The following is a 23,067-nucleotide window of genomic DNA, read 5'->3' as shown; positions in this document are numbered from 1 at the left end:
TTATACGTCTCTATAAGATCCCCCCTCAGCCTTCTAAACTCCAACGAGTACAGACCCATTCAATCATAAGCTAACCCCCTCATCTCTGGTATCAGCCTAGTGAACCTCCTCTGCACTCCCTCCAAGGCCAATATATCCTTGCGCAAGTGCGGCGACCAAAACTGCACACAGTACTCCAGCTGCGGCCTCACCAGTGCCCTGTACAGTTGCAGCAAGACCTCCCTACTTTTATATTCAATCCCCCTCGCTATAAAGGCCAGCATCCCATTCGCCTTCCTGACCACCTGCTGCACCTGCAAGCTGGGTTTTTGCGACTCATGCACAAGGACCCCCAGGTCCCTCTGCACCGTAGCATGCTGCAGCTTGCCCTGCAGCAACTCAGCCAGGTCTTTAGGTAGCACCTCCCAAACCCATGACCACTGCCATCTAGAAGGGTAAGAGCAGCAGATACTTGGGAATACCAGCACCTGGACGTCCCCGTCCAAGTCACACACCATCCTGATTTGGAAATATATCACTGTTCCTGGGTCAAATCCTGGAATCGTCTCCTGAATGGCACTGCAGAGACTGTAGCAGTTCGAGAAGACGGTTCACCATCACCTTCTGACGGACAATTAGGAATGGGCAAAGATGCTGGTCTAGCCAGTGATACCCACATCCTGAAAATGAATTAAAAATCTTTGTGCAGAGAAACAGAATTAACATCCCCAGTCTGTATGATTCTTCTTTCGAGTTTCTTCTTCATGTTCCCAATTCATGTTTCTCTAACTTGTGGTTTAATGGAGTTTACAACTTGGCAAAGATTTTAAACACTATCCCTCGAAGGAGATGGCTTTCTCACTCTGTTCAACAATATGCAGATTAGGTGGATTGGTAAGTTGCCCCTTGGTGTCCCCAGATGTGTAGGTTTGGGGTATCAGCAGGGTAAATACATAGGATTATGGGGATAGAGCCTGAGTAAGGTGTTCTGTCGGAGAGTCAGTGCAGACTCAATGGGCCGAATAGCCTCCTTCTGGATCGAAGGGATTGTATGAATATCAGGAAACGCTGTGAAAATTCAGCAAGTCTGGCAGCTTCTGCAGGGAGAGAGGAGACCGGGAATGATTCCAGCCTGCTCAACATTACATCAGGATTAAAGAGAGGGAGCATGTGTTAGATATTAAACTGTGGTCGGGAGAGATTACATCCAGATGTAACATCCTTACAAACAAACACATGTGTGTTTTGTGGTGTGTGTGTGTGTGGGTGTTGTGGTGTGTGTCTGTGTGTACGTGTTGTGGTGTGTGTGTGTGGGTGTCGTGGTGTGTGTGAGTGTGTGTGTGTAAGTGTGTGTGTGTGAGTATACGTGTTGTGGTGTGTGTGTGTGCATGTTGTGGTGTGTGTCTGCATGTGTGTGTGTGTGTGTGTGTGTTGTGGTGCGTGTGTCTGAGTGTGTGTGTTGTGGTGTGTGTGTGTGTGTGCGTGTATGTGCGTGTTGTGATGTGTGTGTGTCTGCATGTGTGTGTGTGTTGTGGTGTGTGTGTGTGTTGTGGTGTGTGTGTGTGTGTGCGTGTGTGTGTGTGCGTGTTGTGATGTGTGTGTGTTTGTGCATGTGTGTGTGTGTTGTGGTGTGTGTGTCTGAGTGTGTGTGTTGTGGTGTGTGTGTGTGTGTGTGCGTGTATGTGCGTGTTGTGATGTGTGTGTGTCTGCATGTGTGTGTGTGTGTTGTGGTGTGTGTGTGTGTTGTGGTGTGTGTGTGTGTGTGCGTGTGTGTGATGTGTGTGTGTTTGTGCATGTGTGTGTGTGTTGTGGTGTGTGTGTCTGAGTGTGTGTGTTGTGGTGTGTGTGTGTGTGTGTGCGTGTATGTGCGTGTTGTGATGTGTGTGTGTCTGCATGTGTGTGTGTGTGTTGTGGTGTGTGTGTGTGTTGTGGTGTGTGTGTGTGTGTGCGTGTGTGTGATGTGTGTGTGTTTGTGCATGTGTGTGTGTGTTGTGGTGTGTGTGTCTGAGTGTGTGTGTTGTGGTGTGTGTGTGTGTGTGTGCGTGTATGTGCGTGTTGTGATGTGTGTGTGTCTGCATGTGTGTGTGTGTGTTGTGGTGTGTGTGTGTGTTGTGGTGTGTGTGTGTGTGTGCGTGTGTGTGTGTGCGTGTTGTGATGTGTGTGTGTTTGTGCATGTGTGTGTGTGTTGTGGTGTGTGTGTCTGCATGTGTGTGTGTGTTGTGGTGCGTGTGTGTGTGTGTGTGTGTGTGTGTGTGTGTTGTGGTGTGTGTGTCTGCATGTGTGTGTGTGTTGTGGTGTGTGTGTGTGTGTTGTGGTGCGTGTGTGTGTGTGTTGTGGTGTGTGTGTGTGTGTGTGTTGTGGTGTGTGTGTCTGCATGTGTGTGTGTGTGTTGTGGTGTGTGTGTGTGTTGTGGTGTGTGTGTGTGAGGGATGGTAGCAGTAGTGTAATTTTTGAGTCAAGCCATCTGGGGCGGAAACCATGACAGAACCGTTAGTGTAACCTGAGGGGTTAAACGCTAAGACCAGCAGATGATGAAACACGCAGAAAAAGAAGAAAAAAACATGAGACTGGCAGGCGCTCGGGGTCTTCAGCATAGCCTAAAAGAGATTTACACCATATAAAATAAATGGGTAAGCAATTTACGGGACAATGAAAAAGAGTTAGCTGAATTGATGAGAGGTAAAACGATTTAAGCCTTAAAAGGGGTGATTGGATTAGAGTTAATGGGATGTCAACAAGGGAGGAGATCACTCAGTAAAGAGATTAAGGAGTGGTAACCAATAAAGAAAGGAGGGCTGTCCTATTGTTATCTAGGAAAAATGTATATAAACTAAGATTGTGTAAAGCAAGGTGTGTGTACCCACGGGACGGCACCCTTTCTTGCAAGATCGAATAAACCGACAGTTAGCTGAACTCATCCGTGTATTTGATTCAAGGGGGGGAATCATAAACTGAGTATCTGACCGTTTCTCACAATTGGGGGCTCGTCCGGGATCTGGAATTATAACGGGGGTTTCCCTCGACTAGACCAAATCGATGGAATAAGACGCGTCTAGTGTATATTTACACGTAAAAACGTCGTTTTGGTCTGGGAGGAGGGGAATCTGAAACCACTCAGTTGAGATAATTCTGGACCCTGGAAATCACACGGATGACTTCTATACACTAGGACTGCTAGGACTGTGACTGAAATCTGTGAGGGGGTATACACATCATTGGAAGAAGTCGGACAACTCCGTGCACGGATCAAGGTAAGAAATTTCTCTCCCGGGAATTCGGCTGATTAAGGGTGAGAGTCATTTTCTTCCTTGACGACTTTATGGTTATGACAGTTTGATCTGAGGGCACAAATAAATTAACTTGTGTCCAAGACGACAACTGAAGACTAACCATGGGAGGTAAACCGTCCAAGAGTAAGGATGGGAAACCGGGAAATAATAATGATGAAAAGGGAATACCCCCCGACAGTCCTCTGGGGATACAGTTAGAAAATTGGGATGGGGACCGAAAGACTAAGGACTTAAAAAAGGTTATGATAAAATATTGTTGTTTTGTGTGGACGAAGGAACCAATCCGGAAACCATCTGTATTGTGGCCAAAATATGGATCGGATGAGGATTGGGTCTGTCAGATATTAAATTTATATGTTAATAGTAAACAACCCTTTAACCCCGAGGAAAGTAAGTACGCTGCCTGTTGGGTGGGCGCGATGAGTAGATCGCCACAGCCAGTCTCCCTGTATCCAATGATCCCACAGAGCAGACCGGGGCAATGGGACCCTCTTGACAACCTCCCGCCGCCACCCCCTCCTGTACCAAATGTACCCCCTGCATATCAACCAAATAATAATGGGGCCCAAGGGCCCCGAGGGGAAGATCTCATAAATCTTGAGAACGGCACAGGAGGCGGACCCCCAGTTGAGGGTCTGCGAAGGTCCGAGAGGTTGGTAATAAAACAGTCCCTGGAACAACAGCAGAATAATGGGGCTTCAGCGCCCGAGGTGGAAATGCACCCTCTCAGGGAGGTTCCCTTCGGACAAAGAGAGACAGGGTTCGTGGTGGTGCCTCTTAACTCGACAGACATCCGACAACTTAGGAAGGAGTTGCCCCCTCTCCTAGAGGACCCTGTCGCGGTAGCGACACAACTTGACCAATTCCTGGGTCCAAGCATGTATACTTGGGGGGATCTCCGGGCCATAATGAGCATATTATTCAACTACGATGAAGGAGTTATGATCCGAAATAGGGCCATGGAAATTTGGGATAGGGATCACCAACAGCAAGAACAACTCAGGGGAGATCAAAAATACCCTCTTGAGGATCCAAATTGGAATCATAATACCCAGGAAGGGCGGACAAACATGTCGGATCTCCGGAATCTTATAATTCGGGGGATCCAGACATGTGTCCCCAAGCAGCAGAATGTGGCAAAAGCATTTGATATTAGGCAAGGAAAAGATGAATCACCCAGCACGTTCTTAGACAGACTGAGGGAGTCTGTCCGCAAATATTCAGGAATCGATCCTGATGATGAAATTGGAAAGGGAATGCTAAAAATTAATTTTGTAACGAAATCCTGGCCAGATATCCAGAGAAAACTACAAAAGATTGAGGATTGGAGTGGGAAGGACATGGCGGAATTATTGCGGGAAGCGCAGAAGGTCTTTGTTCAGAGAGAGGTTGTAAAGGAAAAGCAGAAGGCAAAGATGATGGTGGCAGCTGTTAGGGAAGTATGTAAGTCCACCGGGATAACGGATGAAGGATATACAGTAGGTAGAGGAAGGTCAAGGGGAGGTTGGAAGGAAAGGGGGGGCCAGGAGGGGCCGAGGTAGAGGACGAGGAGAATTTTACGGTGGTGACCGGCCCCGGGCGGCCGGGTGTTACCACTGTGGGAAACCGGGACACTTCAAAAGAGAGTGTCCTGAATTTAAGAAGGAACGAGAAGGGATTTATGAAATGGAATGTGAGGTTGATTAGAGGGGTCAGGGGAGAATCGGAAAAAGGACCTACCAAGAACCCCTGGTAAATTTAAAGGTGGGTCCACAAAAGGAGGATGTTACATTTTTAGTCGACACGGGGGCAGGCAGATCCTCAATCCCAATCTATCCTACAGGAGCCAATTACCAAACTAAAATGTTGAACATATCAGGAGTAAAGGGAGGGGTATTTAGGGCGAAACTATTTGAACCACAGGTACTACAATGGGAGGAAGAGGAGCTTTTAGCAGAGCTCCTCCACCTCCCTCATCTCCCCTATGGTCTGTTGGGGCGGGACCTGATAATCCGCTTCGGGCTCCGAATAAATGTAGGGGACGACGAAGACCTGGTGGTAACTATGTCATACCTTAGCGAGGACCGACTCACGGGTATAGACTCTAGAGTATGGACGGCCAAGGGAAACAGAGGGCGACTCTCGATTCAGCCTGTAAAAATTGATCTTAAGCCCCAGAGCTCCTCTGTCAAGATACGTCAGTATCCTATCTCCCGGGAAGGGAGACAGGGCCTGAAAGAAGTGATGAAAGACCTGATAAGTGATGGGCTGGTGGAACCATGTATGTCGAGATATAACTCTCCCATTTTGCCAGTCCGAAAGTCTGACGGCAGTTACAGAATGGTCCAAGACTTGAGGGAAATCAATAAGATTGTACAGGTACGACACCCGGTGGTGCCGAACCCATACACTATACTGGGGCGGATACTCCCAGAACATGAATGGTTCAGTGTAGTGGATTTAAAGGACGCCTTCTGGGCCTGCCCGTTGGACGAGGCCAGTAGAGACTTATTCGCCTTCGAGTGGGAGGACCCTGACACGGGCAGGAAGCAGCAATACCGCTGGACAGTGCTTCCCCAGGGGTTCACCGAATCGCCAAATTTGTTTGGTCAGATTTTAGAGCAGGTATTAGAGGGACTGATCCTTTCCCCAGCCCTAAAACTCATACAGTATGTGGATGACCTCCTGTTGTCCGGACCCACAGAAGCGGAGGTCGTAGCGGGAACAAATACCCTTCTGAATTATTTGGCAGGACAGGGACTAAGGGTGAGCCAGAAGAAGCTCCAATATGCAGAAAGAGAGGTTAAGTATCTGGGACACTTGATAAGCCAGGGACAGAAGAGAATAAGTCCGGAAAGGGTGAGGGGAATAGTTGAACTGGGACTCCCGGGAACTAAGAGAGAGCTACGAATGTTTTTGGGACTCTTAGGTTATTGCCGATTATGGATAGACGACTATGCCCCCCTAACCAAGGGTCTGTACCTAAAACTTGTAGAGGGGGCTCCTAACAAAATCCAGTGGGACGAGAAAGAGGAGGAACTAATTGAGACCCTGAAACAGAAATTGATGACTGCGCCAGTCTTGAGCTTGCCAGATTTCAGTAAGGCATTCAGACTCTTTGTAAATGCCAAACAGGGAACCGCCCTCGGAGTTTTAACCCAAGATTGGGGGGGAAAAAGGAAGCCAGTGGCATTCTTATCAAAGATACTGGACCCAGTTTCCCGAGGCTGGCCAGAATGTGTCCAGGCGGTGGCTGCCACGGCCAAATTGGTGGAAGAAAGTAGGAAGCTGACATTTGGGGCACCCTTGACGGTCATTACCCCCCACCAGGTTAGGACTATTTTAAATCAGAGGGCTGGGAGATGGCTGACGGACTCAAGAATCTTGAAGTATGAGGCCATTTTGCTAGATCGGGACGATCTTAAGATAGAGGTCAATTCCTGTCAGAACCCAGCTGAATTCCTCTGGAAGGGGGAAGAAGGCGAGGGACTCGAACATTGCTGTTCGGACATAATAGATCTCCAGAGTAAGGTAAGGGAGGATCTAAGGGACTCCCCTCTTCACACTGGAAAGCGATGGTATATAGATGGATCCTCCCGGGTGGTAAACGGAAAAAGGCATAATGGATACGCGATCATTAGTGAAGCTGGCTGGAATTTGGTAGAAAGGGGGCGACTGCCTAATGTCTGGTCTGCCCAGACATGTGAATTATATGCTCTACACCGGGCTCTCAAGGGCTTAGAGGGATTGATAGGGACCATCTACACCGACTCCAAGTATGCGTTCGGGGTGGTACACACTTTTGGAAAAATTTGGAAGGAAAGGGGAATGATAAATAGTAGGGGAAAAGAATTGATACATGAGGAATTGGTTACTAAAATATTAAAAGACCTGCTGGGGCCACGGGAAATTGCTGTGGTCCATGTAAAAGGACACCAGAGAGACAATGGGATAGAGACAAAGGGGAACCAGTTGGCGGACGGACAAGCAAAATTGGCAGGGACGGAGGAGGAGATAGTGGACTGCTTGGTCTGGGTGCCCCAAGTGTCTGAAGTAATAGAAACACCAGCATTTAGCGAAAAGGAAGAAGCCGAGCTAAAATCACTTGGGGGTCAGAAAGATGAAAGAGGGAAATGGACGTTACCCGATGGTCGACAACTATTAAACCGACCGATGACCAGAGACATAATTAGTCATCTCCATCGGGGAGGACACTGGGGGACACAGGCGATGTGCGATGCATTTCTGCGTCAGTACGCACATCCCGGTTTATACACTGTGGCTAAGCAAGTCACGAAAGATTGTGTAATTTGTCGGAAGATAAATAAAAAAGGACTGAGACAGAATACGAAGCAAGGAGGGAGAAGCCCAGCCTATAGGCCCTTCGAGTATATCCAAGTGGATTATACCGAACTCCCCCCCATAGGGCGCCTGAAATATCTTTTGGTAATAGTGGACCACTTGACAGGGTGGGTTGAGGCGTACCCAACCGCCATAGCCTCGGCGACACAGGTTAGCAAGGTCCTTCTCGAACAAATTATCCCACGATACGGACTCCCCCGGGCCATCGATTCAGACCAGGGGAGCCAGTTTACGTCCACTGTCCTACAGAACATAGTGCGGGCAGTGGGGGTAAGCTGGGATTTCCACACCCCTTGGCATCCCCCGTCCTCGGGCAAGGTGGAAAGAATGAATCAGACTATTAAAAAACAGCTGACAAAACTCAGGACAGAGACCGGGTTGCCCTGGACCAAGTGCCTTCCCCTTGCCTTGCTGCAAATACGAACGCAGCCACGGCGGGACTTGGGGGTGTCCCCATACGAAATAATGTTCGGTCTCCCCTTTAATGGGCCAAAAGGGGAACTCCCCACATTCGAGTCCCGCGATGTATTTGTGCATAAATATGTTGAGGTCCTGGGGTCTGCTCTATCTCATTTACGCCAACAGGGACTCCTGGCACAGACACCACCTCTCGAGTTTGCGATACACACCATCAAGCCAGGGCATTGGGTCCTAATCAAGAACTGGAAACTCCGGACTTTAGAACCGATCTGGGATGGTCCCTACTTAGTACTTCTGACCACGGAAACGGCTATCCGCACGGCTGAGAAAGGCTGGACGCATTACACTCGAGTGAAAGGACCGGTGCCAGAACCAGCAGAAGAAGTGCCTACTCCTGGCCACCACACCGCGAAGAACTGATTGGACTTGATTTTTGATATGTCAATTTGGGCAATATACGGCAATAGCGGGATGTTACTAATAATATGTTTACTCTATGGGGGCATAGGTGCTGGGCAGGCGGCCCAAGTGTACTCCCTTACTATAATCCAATCACCCCAGGCACAGGTAATTGAGATCGACCTCTGTCGAATGGTACCCTGCAAAGACGACCTTACGGGGCAGAAGAGATACCAGGGGAGGGAAATAGAATTACTTGTCTTCGATAAGAACCCAAAGTGTACTAAAAATGAACAGGGGAAAGTAGAATCTTGTCAAGTAGGGGGGTTAAATGAAGACGTTAAGTTAAGGATTCGCGAGAAAGTATCACTGGTTCCACGGAAGATCTTTCCCAGAGACTGTAAGCTAAACCAATGTAACCCCCTCTACCTCACCATAAAAAAGTCAGACGACGGTGGGACAGAGGGCCTCGACGGACAAGTTTTTGGGGTCAAGATCAAGGAACACACAGGGAGGGTGGGGGTGGCCCTGTGTTGTGTGCGGGTTACAGTCAAAAATGCCGAAACCAGGAACTCCTCCGCCCCTAGCCGGGGAGTCTCAGGAGAAGTCAGGGTAGTGGAGGTAAAGGATTTAAGAGAGACCATTGAAATAGAAACGGGATTCAGGGAAGCGAACACCTGGATAGAATGGGTCAAATATACAGTACAAAGTGTCGGAAAAGGTAACTGTTATGCGTGCACCAGTAGCCGGCCAACTCCCCAGGTGGTCCCATTCCCGCTGGGATGGGATAAAGAACCAGCTGAAATGGAGTGTATGGTGAAACTGTATCAAAACAGAGAGGCTTGGGGAGACCCCACTTGTCGCTCCTTGAGCCTGACATTTCCCCCAATCAAACTGAACAGGGCGTCTCAACCCCCCGCTTTTTCCGGAGTAACGGGGATACATCACACCTGTATCACCCGGACTGGGGATGGATTGGACGGGGAAGTGGGAAGCTTCGATAGGTGTGGAACAGTTAAGGAAGTCAGCGACACCACCGAGGGAGGAAACTACTCCCAAATCCAGGTACCTAGAGCTGATCTATGGTGGTACTGTGGAGGGAGGACTTTGAGACCCATTTTACCTCAGAAATGGAAGGGCACTTGTGCACTTATCCAATTGGCCGTACCCTTTACCCTGGCATTCGAACATCAGGGACCCCGTGGAAAAGAACGAGGGAAAAGGAGCCTCCCGGGTTCTTTTGATGAACGAATATATCTGGACGCCATAGGGGTCCCTAGGGGGGTCCCTGATGAGTACAAAGCCAGGAGCCAGATAGCAGCAGGATTTGAATCCCTGTTCTGGTGGGTGACTGTCAACAAGAATGTAGATTGGATCAACTATATCTATTATAATCAACAGAGGTTTGTTAATTATACCCGAAATGCGATAAGCGGGATAGCGGAACAATTGGACGCAACCAGCAGAATGGCCTGGGAAAACAGGCTAGCCCTGGACATGATTCTAGCAGAGAAAGGGGGGGTATGCGTCATGATAGGAACTGAATGCTGCACCTTTATCCCAAATAACACAGCTCCCGATGGGTCAATTACCCGAGCCCTCGAAGGGCTAACGACCCTAGCTAATGAACTAGCTGAGAACTCGGGTACAGACCTAGATCTCACTAGGTGGTTGGAAGCTTGGTTCGGCAAATGGAAAGGAGTAGTAATGTCCGTCCTTGTCTCTTTCATGGTAACGGCAGGGGTATTGGCCGCCCTAGGGTGTTGTATCATCCCTTGTGTTCGGGGGTTGGCTCAGCGGCTAATCGAAACAGCCCTGACTAGGGGGGATGTCCTGAATGGAAAAGTGATAAATATGAATTTAGAGACGGAAGAGAGGATAAGCCTCTTAGGCGATAAAACTCTGGATGAACAGGCCCTCGACCTGCTGGAACGCCTGGAACACCAGAAGAATGTCAAAAATTACAAAGCGTAAGAAAAACAGGGGGGATTGTGAGGGATTGTGAGTGTAATTTTTGAGTCAAGCCATCTGGGGCGGAAACCATGACAGAACCGTTAGTGTAACCTGAGGGGTTAAACGCTAAGACCAGCAGATGATGAAACACGCAGAAAAAGAAGAAAAAAACATGAGACTGGCAGGCGCCCGGGGTCTTCAGCATAGCCTAAAAGAGATTTACACCATATAAAATAAATGGGTAAGCAATTTACGGGACAATGAAAAAGAGTTAGCTGAATTGATGAGAGGTAAAACGATTTAAGCCTTAAAAGGGGTGATTGGATTAGAGTTAATGGGATGTCAACAAGGGAGGAGATCACTCAGTAAAGAGATTAAGGAGTGGTAACCAATAAAGAAAGGAGGGCTGTCCTATTGTTATCTAGGAAAAATGTATATAAACTAAGATTGTGTAAAGCAAGGTGTGTGTACCCACGGGACGGCACCCTTTCTTGCAAGATCGAATAAACCGACAGTTAGCTGAACTCATCCGTGTATTTGATTCAAGGGGGGGAATCATAAACTGAGTATCTGACCGTTTCTCACATGTGTGTGTGTGTGTGTGTGTTGTGGTGTGTGTGTGTTGTGGTGTGTGTGTCTGCATGTGTGTGTGTGTTGTGGTGCGTGTGTGTGTGTGTGTGTTATGGTGCGTGTGTGTTGTGGTGTGTGTGTCTGCATGTGTGTGTGTGTTGTGGTGCATGTGTGTGTGTGTGTGTGTTGTGGTGTGTGTGTGTGTGTGTGTGTGTGTTGTGGTGTGTGTGTCTGCATGTGTGTGTGTGTTGTGGTGCGTGTGTGTGTGTGTGTTGTGGTGTGTGTGTGTGTGTGTGTGATGTGGTGCGTGTGTGTGTATGTGTGTGTGTGTTGTGGTGTGTGTGTGTGTGTGTGTTGTGGTGTGTGTGTCTGCATGTGTGTGTGTGTTGTGGTGCGTGTGTGTGTGTGTGTGTTATGGTGCGTGTGTGTGTATGTGTGTGTGTGTTGTGGTGTGTGTGTCTGCATGTGTGTGTGTGATGTGGTGCATGTGTGTGTATGTGTGTGTGTGTTGTGGTGTGTGTGTCTGCATGTGTGTGTGTTGTGGTGCGTGTGTGTGTGTGTTGTGGTGTGTGTGTCTGCATGTGTGTGTGTGTTGTGGTGTGTGTGTCTGCATGTGTGTGTGTGTGTTGTGGTGTGTGTGTGTGTGTGTGTGTTGTGGTGCGTGCGTGTGTGTGTGTTGTGGTGTGTGTGTGTGTGTGTGTGTTGTGGTGCGTGTGTGTGTGTGTGTTGTGGTGTGTGTGTGTGTGTGTTGTGGTGTGTGTGTCTGCATGTGTGTGTGTTGTGGTGCGTGCGTGTGTGTGTGTTGTGGTGTGTGTGTGTATGTGTGTGTGTGTCTGCATGTGTGTGTGTGTGTGTTGTGGTGCGTGCGTGTGTGTGTGTTGTGGTGTGTGTGTGTATGTGTGTGTGTGTCTGCATGTGTGTGTGTGTGTTGTGATGCGTGTGTGTGTGTGTGTGTTGTGGTGCGTGCGTGTGTGCGTGTGTTGTGGTGTGTGTGTGTGTGTGCGTGTTGTGATGTGTGTGTGTCTGCATGTGTGTGTGTGTGTGTGATGTGTGTGTGTGTGTGTGTGATGTGTGTGTGTGATGTGTGTGTGTGTGTGTGTGTGTGATGTGTGTGTGTTGTGGTGTGTGTGTGTGTGTGTTGTGGTGTGTCTGCGTGGAGAGCTTTTGCAATGAGATTAGGGGGGATTCTTCACACAGAGTGGTGGGAGTGTGGAATGAGCTGCCGGATAAAGTGATAAATGCAGGGTCACTTTTAACATTTAAGAAAAACTTGGACGGGTTCATGGATGAGAGGGATGTGGAGGGATATGGTCCAGGTGCAGGTCAGTGGGACTAGGCAGAAAAATGGTTCGGCACAGACAAGAAGGGCCAAAAGGCCTGTTTCTGAGCTGTAATGTTCTATGGTTCTATGGAGACCTCACATGTGTGGGACATTTTAAAGAAGGGGTTAAGATGGAGGAGAAAGGTCACAGTCTGAAGCTGTTGAACTCGATGTTGAGTTCTGAGGGTTACAATGTGCCCAATTGGAAGATGAGGTGTTGCTCTTCCAGTTTGCGATGAGATTCTGTGGACCACTCTGAGGACGGACATGTGGGTATGAGAGCAAGCTGGGGAACTGGAATGGCAAGTGACCAAGAAGGTTGGAGTCATGGCTGTGGATGGAGCAAAGGTGTTCAGAAAGCAGTCGCCCCGTCTGCATTTAGTCTCCTCGGTGTAGAGGAGACCACACTGGGAGCAGTAGACCAAGTTGAAGGAAGTAAAGTGAAATGTTGCTTCACCTGAAGGAAGTATAGAACAACATAGAACGTAGAACACTACAGCACAAGCAGGCCCTTCAGCCCACAAGTTGCGCCGATCCATCCCTTTCATTATCTTATACGTCTCTATAAGATCCTCCCTCAGCCTTCTAAACTCCAATGAGTACAGACCCAGTCTATTTAGTCTCTCTTCATAGTCCAACCCCCTCATCTCTGGTATCAGCCTAGTAAACCTCCTCTGCACTCCCTCCAAGGCCAATATATCCTTCCGCAAGTGCGGTGACCAAAACTGCACACAGTACTCCAGCTGCGGCCTCACCAGTGCCCTGTACAGTTGCAGCAAGACCTCCCTGCTTTTATATTCTATCCCCCTCGGGTCAGACATGCTTGAGTGTTCTGTTAACCGGAATGCAGGGAAAAACTCGGTGAAGGAAAATGGCGGAATGTCAGAGGCATCATTTCTGAAGGTGGATGCAACGGAGATGGAGAAACTCAGAGAACGGGATGGAGTCCTTACAGAAAGAGGGTGTGCGGAGCTGTAATCGAGGTAGCTGTGGGAATCAATGGGTTTGTAATGAATATAGATGGTCACTCTATCACCGGAAAGACAGAGAATTCAAGGAGGGAAGGGAGGTGTCGGAGATGGAGCATTTGAAGGTGAGAGAGAGGTGGAAACTGGAAGCAAAATTCATCAACTTTTCCAGGTCCCAGACGAGAGCATGAAGCAGTAATGATACAGTCATCAACGTAACAGAGAATGTGGGACAGGGTCAGAGTAGGATTGGAACAAGGAGTGTTCCACATAACCTACAAAAAGACAGGCATAACTGGGGGCCACCTAGAGCAATACCTTAATTTATCTCACTTCCTGTAAATTAAAAGGAGAGATTATTTAGAATATAGAACACTACAGCACAAACAGGCCCTTCGGCCCTCAAGTTGCACCGATCATATCCATACCTGCCAAGCCATAGAACTATCTGTAACCCCCAATCCCATTAGATCCCATATACTCATCCAGGAGTCTTTTAAAAGACCCCAGCGAGTTCGCCTCCACCACCACTGACAGCAGCCGATTCCACTCACTCACCACCCTCTGAGTGAAAAACTTACCCCTAACATCACTTCTGTACCTGCTCCCCAGCATCTTAAACCTGTGTCCTCTCGTAGCGACCATTTCAGCCCTGGGAAATAGCCTCCGAGAATCCACCCTATCTATTCCTCTCAACATTTTATAAACCTCTATCAGGTCGCCTCTCAACCTTCGTCTCTCCAGGGAGAAGAGTCCCAGCTCCCTCAACCTATCTTCATAAGGCATGCCTCCCAATCCAGGCAACATCCTTGTAAATCTCCTCTGCACCCTCTCAATAGCTTCCACGTCCTTCCTGTAGTGAGGTGACCAGAACTGCGCACAGTACTCCAATTGGGGTCTGACAAGGGTCCTATAAAGTTGCAGCATTACCTCCCGACTCCTAAACTCAATCCCTCGATTAATGAAGACCAGTACACCATACGCCTTCCTGACCACATCCTCCACCTGCGAGGCCGATTTAAGAGTCCTATGGACCCGGACCCCAAGATCCCTCTGCTCTTCAACACAGCTAAGACTCCTACCCTTGATATTGTACTCCTTCATCCCATTGGTCCTGCCAAAATGGACCACTACACATTTATCCGCGTTGAAGTCCATCTGCCACTTCTCCTCTTCATTTAATGAGAGGACAAGTTCAGCCAGATAGAGGAGAGTGGTGGTTGATGGGATTGTTTGGGCCTCTATTCCGGGATGAAGCAGCGTGTCCTCAGACTATCCTGGTGGGGAATGGAGGAATAGAGAGCCGGGAAACTGGAAATTGTTGATGTGAGGTATGACTTCAGAGGAATTGTGATGTAGGTGGAAAGAATCATAGAACCCTACAGTGGAGAAAGAGGCCCTTCGGCCCATCGAGTCTGCACCAAACACAATCCCACCCAGGCCCTATCTCCATATATTATACCCACTAATCCCTCTAACCTACACTACCCTGAAAACTAAGGGGCAATTTCTTAGCATGACCAATCAACCTAACCCACACATCTTTGGACTGTGGGAGGAAACCGGAGCACCCGGAGGAAACCCACACAGACACGAGGAGAATGTGCAAACTCCTGTGTGAGGTAGAGATCAGTAAGCCAGACACCAGCCATATCAGCATGTTTGATCACAAGTCCAAGAGGATGTCTCAGATGCAGAACTCCAAGAGCTAATAATTGGATTGGCCCCAATAAAGACATTCCAAAAGCATCTGTTTGATGTGACAAAGGCCCTTGAGGTCTAATTAAAGGCGGCAAAATGTACAAGGCTAGAGTTGCAGGCAGGCAACTCGAAGGAGCAACCACACATGAGACAGCCAAGGCATCCAAACTGGGCAAGGCTAGTGATGAGTGTATCTAATGCACCAGCCATGTACTCTCATACAGAGCAAGGCATGTGTTTAGAAGGGACCTCAGGCCGGATTGTGTCAAAGGTCTGGCAGTGGGGAAGCATTGAGAAACCACAGCTCAGCAAAAAGCAGATCCTGCTTATTAATGAGAAAGAGTTCACCAAATATCAGCACATCCATGAGGTAGGCTGGGAGCTGGGTGACAAAGACAGCCCTGAGAAACACAAGTACAATTCAGGAGTGAAGGAGCTTTCTACGCAGTGACCCACACAACATGTCAATCCAATCATCCAACTGGAAACTTTCAATACACCTGAGACCACACATCCCAGTCGCAACTTAAACTGTAACTGGTGATAGATACAGGAGCAAATGGCAACCTGTACAAATACTCAAAGACATGTACCTTGTGATGTGGAAGTCTATGTTCCAGCTAATAGGAGCTAGACTCACCCATGTTGCAACTGTACACAACTCTGGTGTGGCCGCACTTGGAGTATTGTGTGCAGTTCTGGTCCCCACATTATAGGAAGGACGTGGAGGCTTTGGAGAGGGTGCAGAGGAGGTTTACCAGGATGTTGCCTGGTATGGAGGGGAGATCCTATGAGGAGAGACTGAGGGATTTGGGGTTGTTTTCATTAGAAAGAAGGCAGCTAAGAGGGGACCTTATTGAAACATATAAGATGATTAGAGGTTTAGATAGGGTGGATAGTGATAGCCTTTTTCCTCGGATGGAGAAAGCTAGCACGAGGGGGCATGGCTTTAAATTAAGGGGGGGTAGTTATAGGACGGATGTCAGGGGTAGATTCTTTACCCAGAGGGTGGTGAGGGATTGGAATGCCCTGCCTGCTGCAGTTGTAAATGCGCCTAGTTTGGGGACGTTTAAGAGATCTGTGGATAGGTTTATGGATGGAAAGGGATTGGTTTAGGTTAGAGGGTCATTGTTTTTTAACTGGTCGGCGCAACATCGTGGGCCGAAGGGCCTGTTCTGTGCTGTAATGTTCTATGTTCTATGGTTCACCAACTGAATGCATGGAGTATTGACAGTGAAGGGCAGATATGGAAGTTCTGCCCGTCTTCCTGACACCAATGGGCTAGCACTCAAGAGGCGGGGTCTGGCTCAGAGGGCGGGGTCTGGCTCAGGAGGCGGGGTCTGGCTCAGGAGGTGGGGTCTGCCTCAGAGGGCGGGACTGGTTCAGAGGGCGGGGTCTGGCTCAGGAGGCGGGGTCTGGCTCAGAGGGTGGGGTCTGGCTCAGAGGGCGGGGTCTGGCTCAGAGGGCGGGTCTGGCTCAGGAGGCGGGGTCTGGCTCCAGAGGTGGGGTCTGGCTCAGAGGGCGGGGTCTGGCTCAGGAGGCGGGGTCTGGCTCAGGAGGTGGGGTCTGCCTCAGAGGGTGGGACTGGTTCAGAGGGCGGGGTCTGGCTCAGGAGGCGGGGTCTGGCTCAGAGGGTGGGGTCTGGCTCAGAGGGTGGGTCTGGCTCAGGAGGCGGGGTCTGGCTCAGGAGGTGGGGTCTGCCTCAGAGGGTGGGACTGGTTCAGAGGGCGGGGTCTGGCTCAGGAGGCGGGGTCTGGCTCAGAGGGTGGGGTCTGGCTCAGAGGGTGGGTCTGGCTCAGGAGGCGGGGTCTGGCTCCGGAGGTGGGGTCTGGCTCAGAGGGTGGGGTCTGGCTCAGAGGGCGGGTCTGACTCAGGAGGCGGGGTCTGGCTCAGAGGGTGGGGTCTGGCTCAGAGGGCGGGTCTGGCTCAGGAGGCGGGGTCTGGCTCCGGAGGTGGGGTCTGCCTCAGAGGATAGGACTGGTTCAGAGGGTGGGGTCTGGCTCAGAGGGTGGGGTCTGGCTCAGAGGGCGGGTCTGGCTCAGGAGGCGGGGTCTGGCTCCGGAGGTGGGGTCTGCCTCAGAGGACAGGACTGGTTCAGAGGGCGGGGTCTGGCTCAGGAGGCGGGGTCTGGCTCAGAGGGTGGGGTCTGGCTCAGAGGGCGGGTCTGGCTCAGGAGGCGGGATCTGGCTCAGAGGGTGGGGCCTGGCTCAGAGGGCGGGGTTTGTCTCAGAGGGCAGGGCCTGGATCAGAGGGCGGGGTCTGTCTCAGAGGGCGGGGCCTGGCTCAGAGGGCGGGGTCTGTCTCAGAGGGCGGGGCCTGGCTCCGGATTGTGACAATTCACCAGGTAAAAAAAGCAAAATACTGCAGCTGCTGGCAATCTGAAATAAACACTGCAGGTCTGGCAGCTCTGTCTCTGGAGAGCGAAATACAATTTAAAGTTTATTTGTTAGTCACAAGTAGGCTTACATTAACACTACTATGAAGTTACTGTGTACACTGGGAGGAGAATTTAGTATTCTACTAACCAGCACGTCTTTCAGACTGTGGGAAAAACCCAGTGGAAACCCAGACAGACATGGGGAGAACGTACAGTCTCCGCACAGTGACCCGAGCCAGGGATCAAACCTGGGTCCCTGATGCTGTGAGGCAGCAGTGCTAACCTGCTGTGTCACCGTTTTGAGTCCACATCACTTCTTCAGAGCTAACTGATGCCAGATAGTCAAGGCTAGCAGACCATTCAGATTGTTCAAGATCTCTGACAGGTATACATAGTAAAAAGTCTGACAACACCGGGTTTTAATCCAACCGATTTATTTGATAATAGACTCACAAGCTTTCGGGTTAGTCCCTTCGTCAGGTGAATGGAGAGTTCCGGCCTCAGACAGAGCATATAAAGCACAGATAGTTTAGAGATTACTGATTAGAATGCGAATCTTTACACCTAACCTGCTGTTCAAGTCCTAAAGTGGCTGATAATGTGAGTGGAAGGAGCACTGATCACAGGTTACAGAGATGTGTATTGTCTCCAGACAGTACAGTAAGTGAGGTTTTGCAAACCCAGGCAAGTCACGGGGGTTACAGATAGTGCGACATGAACCCAAGATCCCTGTTGAGACCGTCCTCATGTGTGCGGAACTTGGCTATCAGTCTCTGTTCAGCGACTCTGCGCTGTCGTGTGTCGTGAAGGCCGCCTTGGAGAATGCTTACCCGAAGGTCAGAGGCTGAATGCCCGTGACCACTGAAGTGTTCGCCAACAGGAAGGGAACAGTCTTGCCTGGTGACTGTCGAGCGATGTTCATTCATCCATTGTCGTAGCGTCTGCATGGTCTCCCCAATGTACCATGCTTCGGGACATCCTTTCTTGCAACGTATCAGGTAGACAATGTTGGCCGAGTTGCAAGAGTATTTACCATGTACCTGGTGGATGGTATTCTCACGTGTGATGATGGTATCCATGTCGATGATCCGGCATGTCTTGCAGAGGTTGCTGTGGCAGGGTTGTGTGGTGTTGTGGTCACTGTTCTCCTGAAGACTGGGTAGTTTGCTGCAAACAATGGTCTGTTTGAGGTTGTGTGGTTGTCTGAAAGCAAGAAGTGGGGGTGTGGGGATGGCCCTGGCGAGATGTTCATCTTCATCAATGATATGTTGAAGACTCCGGAGAAGATGTCGTATCTTCTCCGCTCCGGGGAAGTACTGGACGACGAAGGGTACTCTGTCCACTGTGTCCCGTGTTTGCCTTCTGAGGAGATCGGTGCGGTTTTTCGCTGTGGCGCATCGGAACTGCCGATCTATGAGTCGAGCACCATATCCTGTTCTTATGAGGGCATCTTTCAGGGTCTGGAGGTGTCTGTCACGATCCTCCTCATCTGAGCAAATCCTGTGTATACGGAGGGCTTGTCCATAGGGAATGGCTTCTTTAACATGTTTAGGGTGGAAACTGGAGAAGTGGAGCATTGTGAGATTGTCTGTGGGCTTGCGGTACAGTGAGGTGCTGAGGTGACCGTCCTTAATGGAGATGCGTGTGTCCAAGAATGCAACTGATTCTGGGGAATAGTCCATGGTGAGTCTGATGGTGGGGTGGAATTTGTTGATATCATCATATAGTTGTTTCAGTGATTGTTCACCATGAGGCCAAAGGAAGAAAATGTCATCGATGTATCTAGTGTACAGCATTGGTTGAAGATTCTGTGCAGTGAAGAAGTCTTGTTCGAACCTGTGCATGAAGATGTTGGCATATTGAGGTGCAAATTTGGTCCCCATGGCTGTTCCATGTGTCTGGATGAAAAACTGGTTGTTGAAGGTGAAGACATTGTGATCCAGGATGAAGCGGATGAGTTGTAAAATTGCATCTGGAAACTGGCAGTTGTCAGCATTGAGTACTGAGGCAGTCGCAGCAATGCTATCGTTGTGGGGGGTGTTGGTGTAGAGCGCTGAGACATCCATTGTGACGAGGAGTGTCCCTGGTTCAACTGCTCCGTGTGTGCTGAGTTTCAGTAGAAAGTCCGTAGTGTCGCGACAAAAGCTGGGGGTTCTTTGTACAATGGGTTTCAGGATGCCCTCAACGTAGCCGGAGAGGTTCTCACACAGAGTCCCATTGCCCGATACGATGGGACGGCCAGGTGTGTTTGCCTTGTGTATCTTTGGGAGGCAGTAGAGATCTCCAATGCGGGGAGTACGTGGAATGAGAGCACGGAGGGTGCTCTGAAGGTCCGGATCAAAGGTCTTGATCAGATTGTTGAGTTGACGAGTGTGTTCTTTGGTCGGATCTGTGGGTAACTGTCTGTAGTGTTCCTCATTGTTTAGTTGTCGGTACACTTCTTTACAGTAATCCGTTCTGTTCAGTATGACGATGGCCCCTCCTTTGTCTGCTTTGATGACAATGTTGCGGTTTGTCTTGAGAGCATGGATGGTGTTGCGTTGTGCTTGGGTGATGTTCGGGACTGTCTTGTGAGTGGGGTTGATATACATAGAACATAGAACATTACAGCGCAAACCCTGATAGATTTGACACTGCTAAATAGATGTTGTTGTCCAGTGAAGGATGATGCAATTTTTCCCACAGAGCCACCACAGAGATGTAGGGTCTTTATACCGAATTTTGGAGCTATTAGGAAGCAGAACTGGGGTAAATTCATTATAACGGTAACCACACTTCAAAAGCTCTAGACTGACCAAAATCTATTTTGGCCACTGACCCGTGCACAGGGCACTGACCCCCAGACCCAGGCCAATGACCAACAGACTAAGTTATTGACCCTAGACCTGAGCCAATGACCCCCAGACCTGAACCAATGAACATGGGAATTTCTCCCACAGAGCTGTAGGGTCGGTATACTGATCCTCAGCACTATCGAGGAGCAGAGCGGAGCAGAGCAGAGCAGGGGTACACTCCCCATTATACTGGCCAACATTCAGGGAGTAGACAATTCAAGCCTTTGAGCCTGCTTTGTCATTCAATCACATCATGTCTGATCTTATCCTGTTCTCAACTCCACTTTCCGGCCAGCTCACTCCAGCTCTTCTTCCCGCTTTGCGTCAGAGCACTGCTGCTTCACAGTTCCAGGGACCTGGGTTCGATTCCCGGCTCGGGTCACTGTCTGTGTGGAGTTTGCATGTTCTCCTCGTGTCTGTATGGGTTTTCTCTGGGTGCTCCGGTTTCCTCCCACAGTCCAAAGATGTGTGGGTTAGGTTGATTGGCCGTGATAAATTGCCCCTTAGTGTCCTGAGATGCGTAGGTTAGAGAGATTAGTGGGTAAATACGTAGGGATATGGGGGTCACCCCGGGTGGGATTGTGGTCAGTGCAGACTCAATGGGCCAAATGGCCTTTTTCTGCACTGTAGGGTTTCAAAAAAAAGCCAGACTTTGCCCCCTGAGCCAGAACCCGCCCCCTGGGCCAGAACCCGCCCCCTGAGCCAGAACCCGCCCCCTGAGCCCAAACCCGCCCCCTGAGCCAGAACCCGCCCCCCGAGCCAGAACCCGCCCCCTGAGCCAGAACCCGCCCCCTGGGCCAGAACCCGCCCCCTGAGCCAGAACCCGCCCCCTGAGCCAGAACCCGCCTCCTGAGCCAGAACCCGCCCCCCGAGCCAGAACCCGCCCCCCGAGCCAGAACCCGCCCCCTGAGCCACAACCCGCCCCCTGAGCCAGAACCCGCCCCCTGAGCCAGAACCCGCCTCCTGAGCCAGAACCCGCCTCCTGAGCCAGAACCCGCCCCCTGAGCCAGAACCCGCCTCCTGAGCCAGAACCCGCCTCCTGAGCCAGAACCCGCCCCCTGAGCCAGAACCCGCCTCCTGAGCCAGAACCCGCCCCCTGGATAAAAGCATGAAGTGGAGATGCTGGTGTTGGACTGGGGCAAACACAGTAAGATGTCTCACAACACCAGGTTAAAGTCCAACAGGTTTATTTGGTTGCACTAGCTTTCAGGGTCTCAGGTTCCTTCATCAGGTGAGTGAGGACGTGTGTTCACAAACAGGGCATATACAGACACAAACTCAATTTATAAGGTAAGAGTTGGAATGCGAGTCTTTAGAGCTATTCAAGTCTTAAAGGTGCAGACAATGTGAGTGGAGAGAGGGTTAAGCACAGGTTAAAGAGATGTGTACTGTCTCCAGACAGGAGAGTTAGTGAGATTTTGCAAGCCCAGGCAAGTCACGGGGGTTACAGATAGTGTGACATGAACCCAAGATCCCAGTTGAGACCATCCTCATGTGTGCGGAACTTGGCTATCAGTCTGGTGTTATGTAATGAGGCGGGTAGAATTAGGGACCTTTTGGTGAAGGATCCTCTTGGGGAGAGTGATCATTGTATGGTGGAGTTTCTGGTGCAGATGGAGGAGGAGAAAGTGGGTTCCCGGACGCGCGTCCTTTGTTTGAACAGAGGGGAGTACGGTAGGATGAGAGAAGAATTGGCGAATGTGGACTGAGGGAGCGTGTTGGAAGGTAGGTCTACTGAGGAGCAGTGGAGGATCTTTAAGGAGATCTTTCTTGGTGCTCAGCGGAAATTTAGGAGGAGAGGTAATAAGCCGTGGATAACGAAGGAGGTGAAGGAAAGTGTTAAATTAAAAGCGGAGGCGTTTAGAGTAGCTAAGAGTAGTGGGCGAGAAGAGGATTGGGAAAGGTTTAAATGTCAACAAAGATTGACAAAGAAGTTGATAAAGAAGGGTAGGAGAAACTATGAAGCTGGGCTAGCACTTAATATAAAAAAGGATAGCAAGAGTTTTTATAAATATATAAAAAGGAAGAGGCTGGCTAGGGTGAACGTTGGTCCCTTAGAGGATGAGAAAGGGGACCTAGTGGTAGGGGATGGGGATATGGCTGAGGTCCTGAATAACTTTTTTGTTTCTGTCTTCACGGAGGAGGATGTGAATAATTTGCCGGGTGTTAGAGATGGAAAGGTGGTAGGACTGGAGGGTCTCAATGACATTATTGTTACTAGAGAGGCGGTGCTCGACAGACTGGAGGGGCTGATTGTGGACAAGTCGCCAGGACCGGATGGAATGCATCCGAAGGTTCTGAAAGAAATGGCGGAGGTGATAGTGGATGCCTTGGTGGTTATTTTCCAAACGTCGCTGGATTCCGGGGAAGTGCCGGAGGATTGGAAAATGGCTAATGTTACGCCGTTGTTTAAGAAGGGTGCCAGGCAAAAGGCGGGGAATTATAGGCCGGTTAGTTTAACGTCTGTGGTAGGTAAAATGTTAGAATCCATCATCAAGGAGGAAATAGCGAGGCATCTTGAGAGGAATTGCTTGATAGAGCAGTCGCAGCACGGTTTCGTTAAAGGGAAGTCGTGTCTGACAAATTTACTGGAGTTCTATGAGGATGTGTCTAGGGCGGTGGATAGAGGAGAGCCGGTGGATGTGGCCTTTCTGGATTTTCAGAAGGCGTTTGATAAGATACCTCACAAGAGGTTATTGCAGAAGGTCAGGGGACAGGGAGTTGGGGGTAGGGTGTTAGCGTGGATAGAGGATTGGTTGTCAAATAGGAGGCAGAGAGTGGGGGTCAATGGGTGCTATTCGGATTGGCGGATGGTGACTAGTGGAGTGCCCCAGGGGTCGGTGCTGGGGCCTCAGCTATTTACCATTTATATAGATGATCTGGAGGAGGGAACCGAGTGTATGGTGTCGAAATT

At 49.8% G+C, this 23,067-nt stretch overlaps 1 protein-coding gene across 1 annotated transcript; it reads left to right on the top strand.

The window, feature by feature from the left end:
- Nucleotides 1-8,621: 8,621 nt before the first annotated feature.
- Nucleotides 8,622-10,412, top strand: LOC145358129 (uncharacterized). Its single transcript, XM_080211807.1, has one exon. The coding sequence runs from the start codon at nucleotides 8,622-8,624 to the stop codon at nucleotides 10,401-10,403; it is 1,782 nt and encodes a 593-aa protein (XP_080067933.1). The 3' UTR covers nucleotides 10,404-10,412.
- The last annotated feature ends 12,655 nt before the right edge of the window (nucleotides 10,413-23,067 follow it).

The sequence above is a fragment of the Carcharhinus amblyrhynchos genome, chromosome 25, assembly GCF_965287045.1.
Source record: "Carcharhinus amblyrhynchos chromosome 25, sCarAmb.v2.hapA, whole genome shotgun sequence".
NCBI lineage: Eukaryota > Metazoa > Chordata > Chondrichthyes > Carcharhiniformes > Carcharhinidae > Carcharhinus > Carcharhinus amblyrhynchos.
This window is presented reverse-complemented; position numbering and strand designations above follow the sequence as displayed.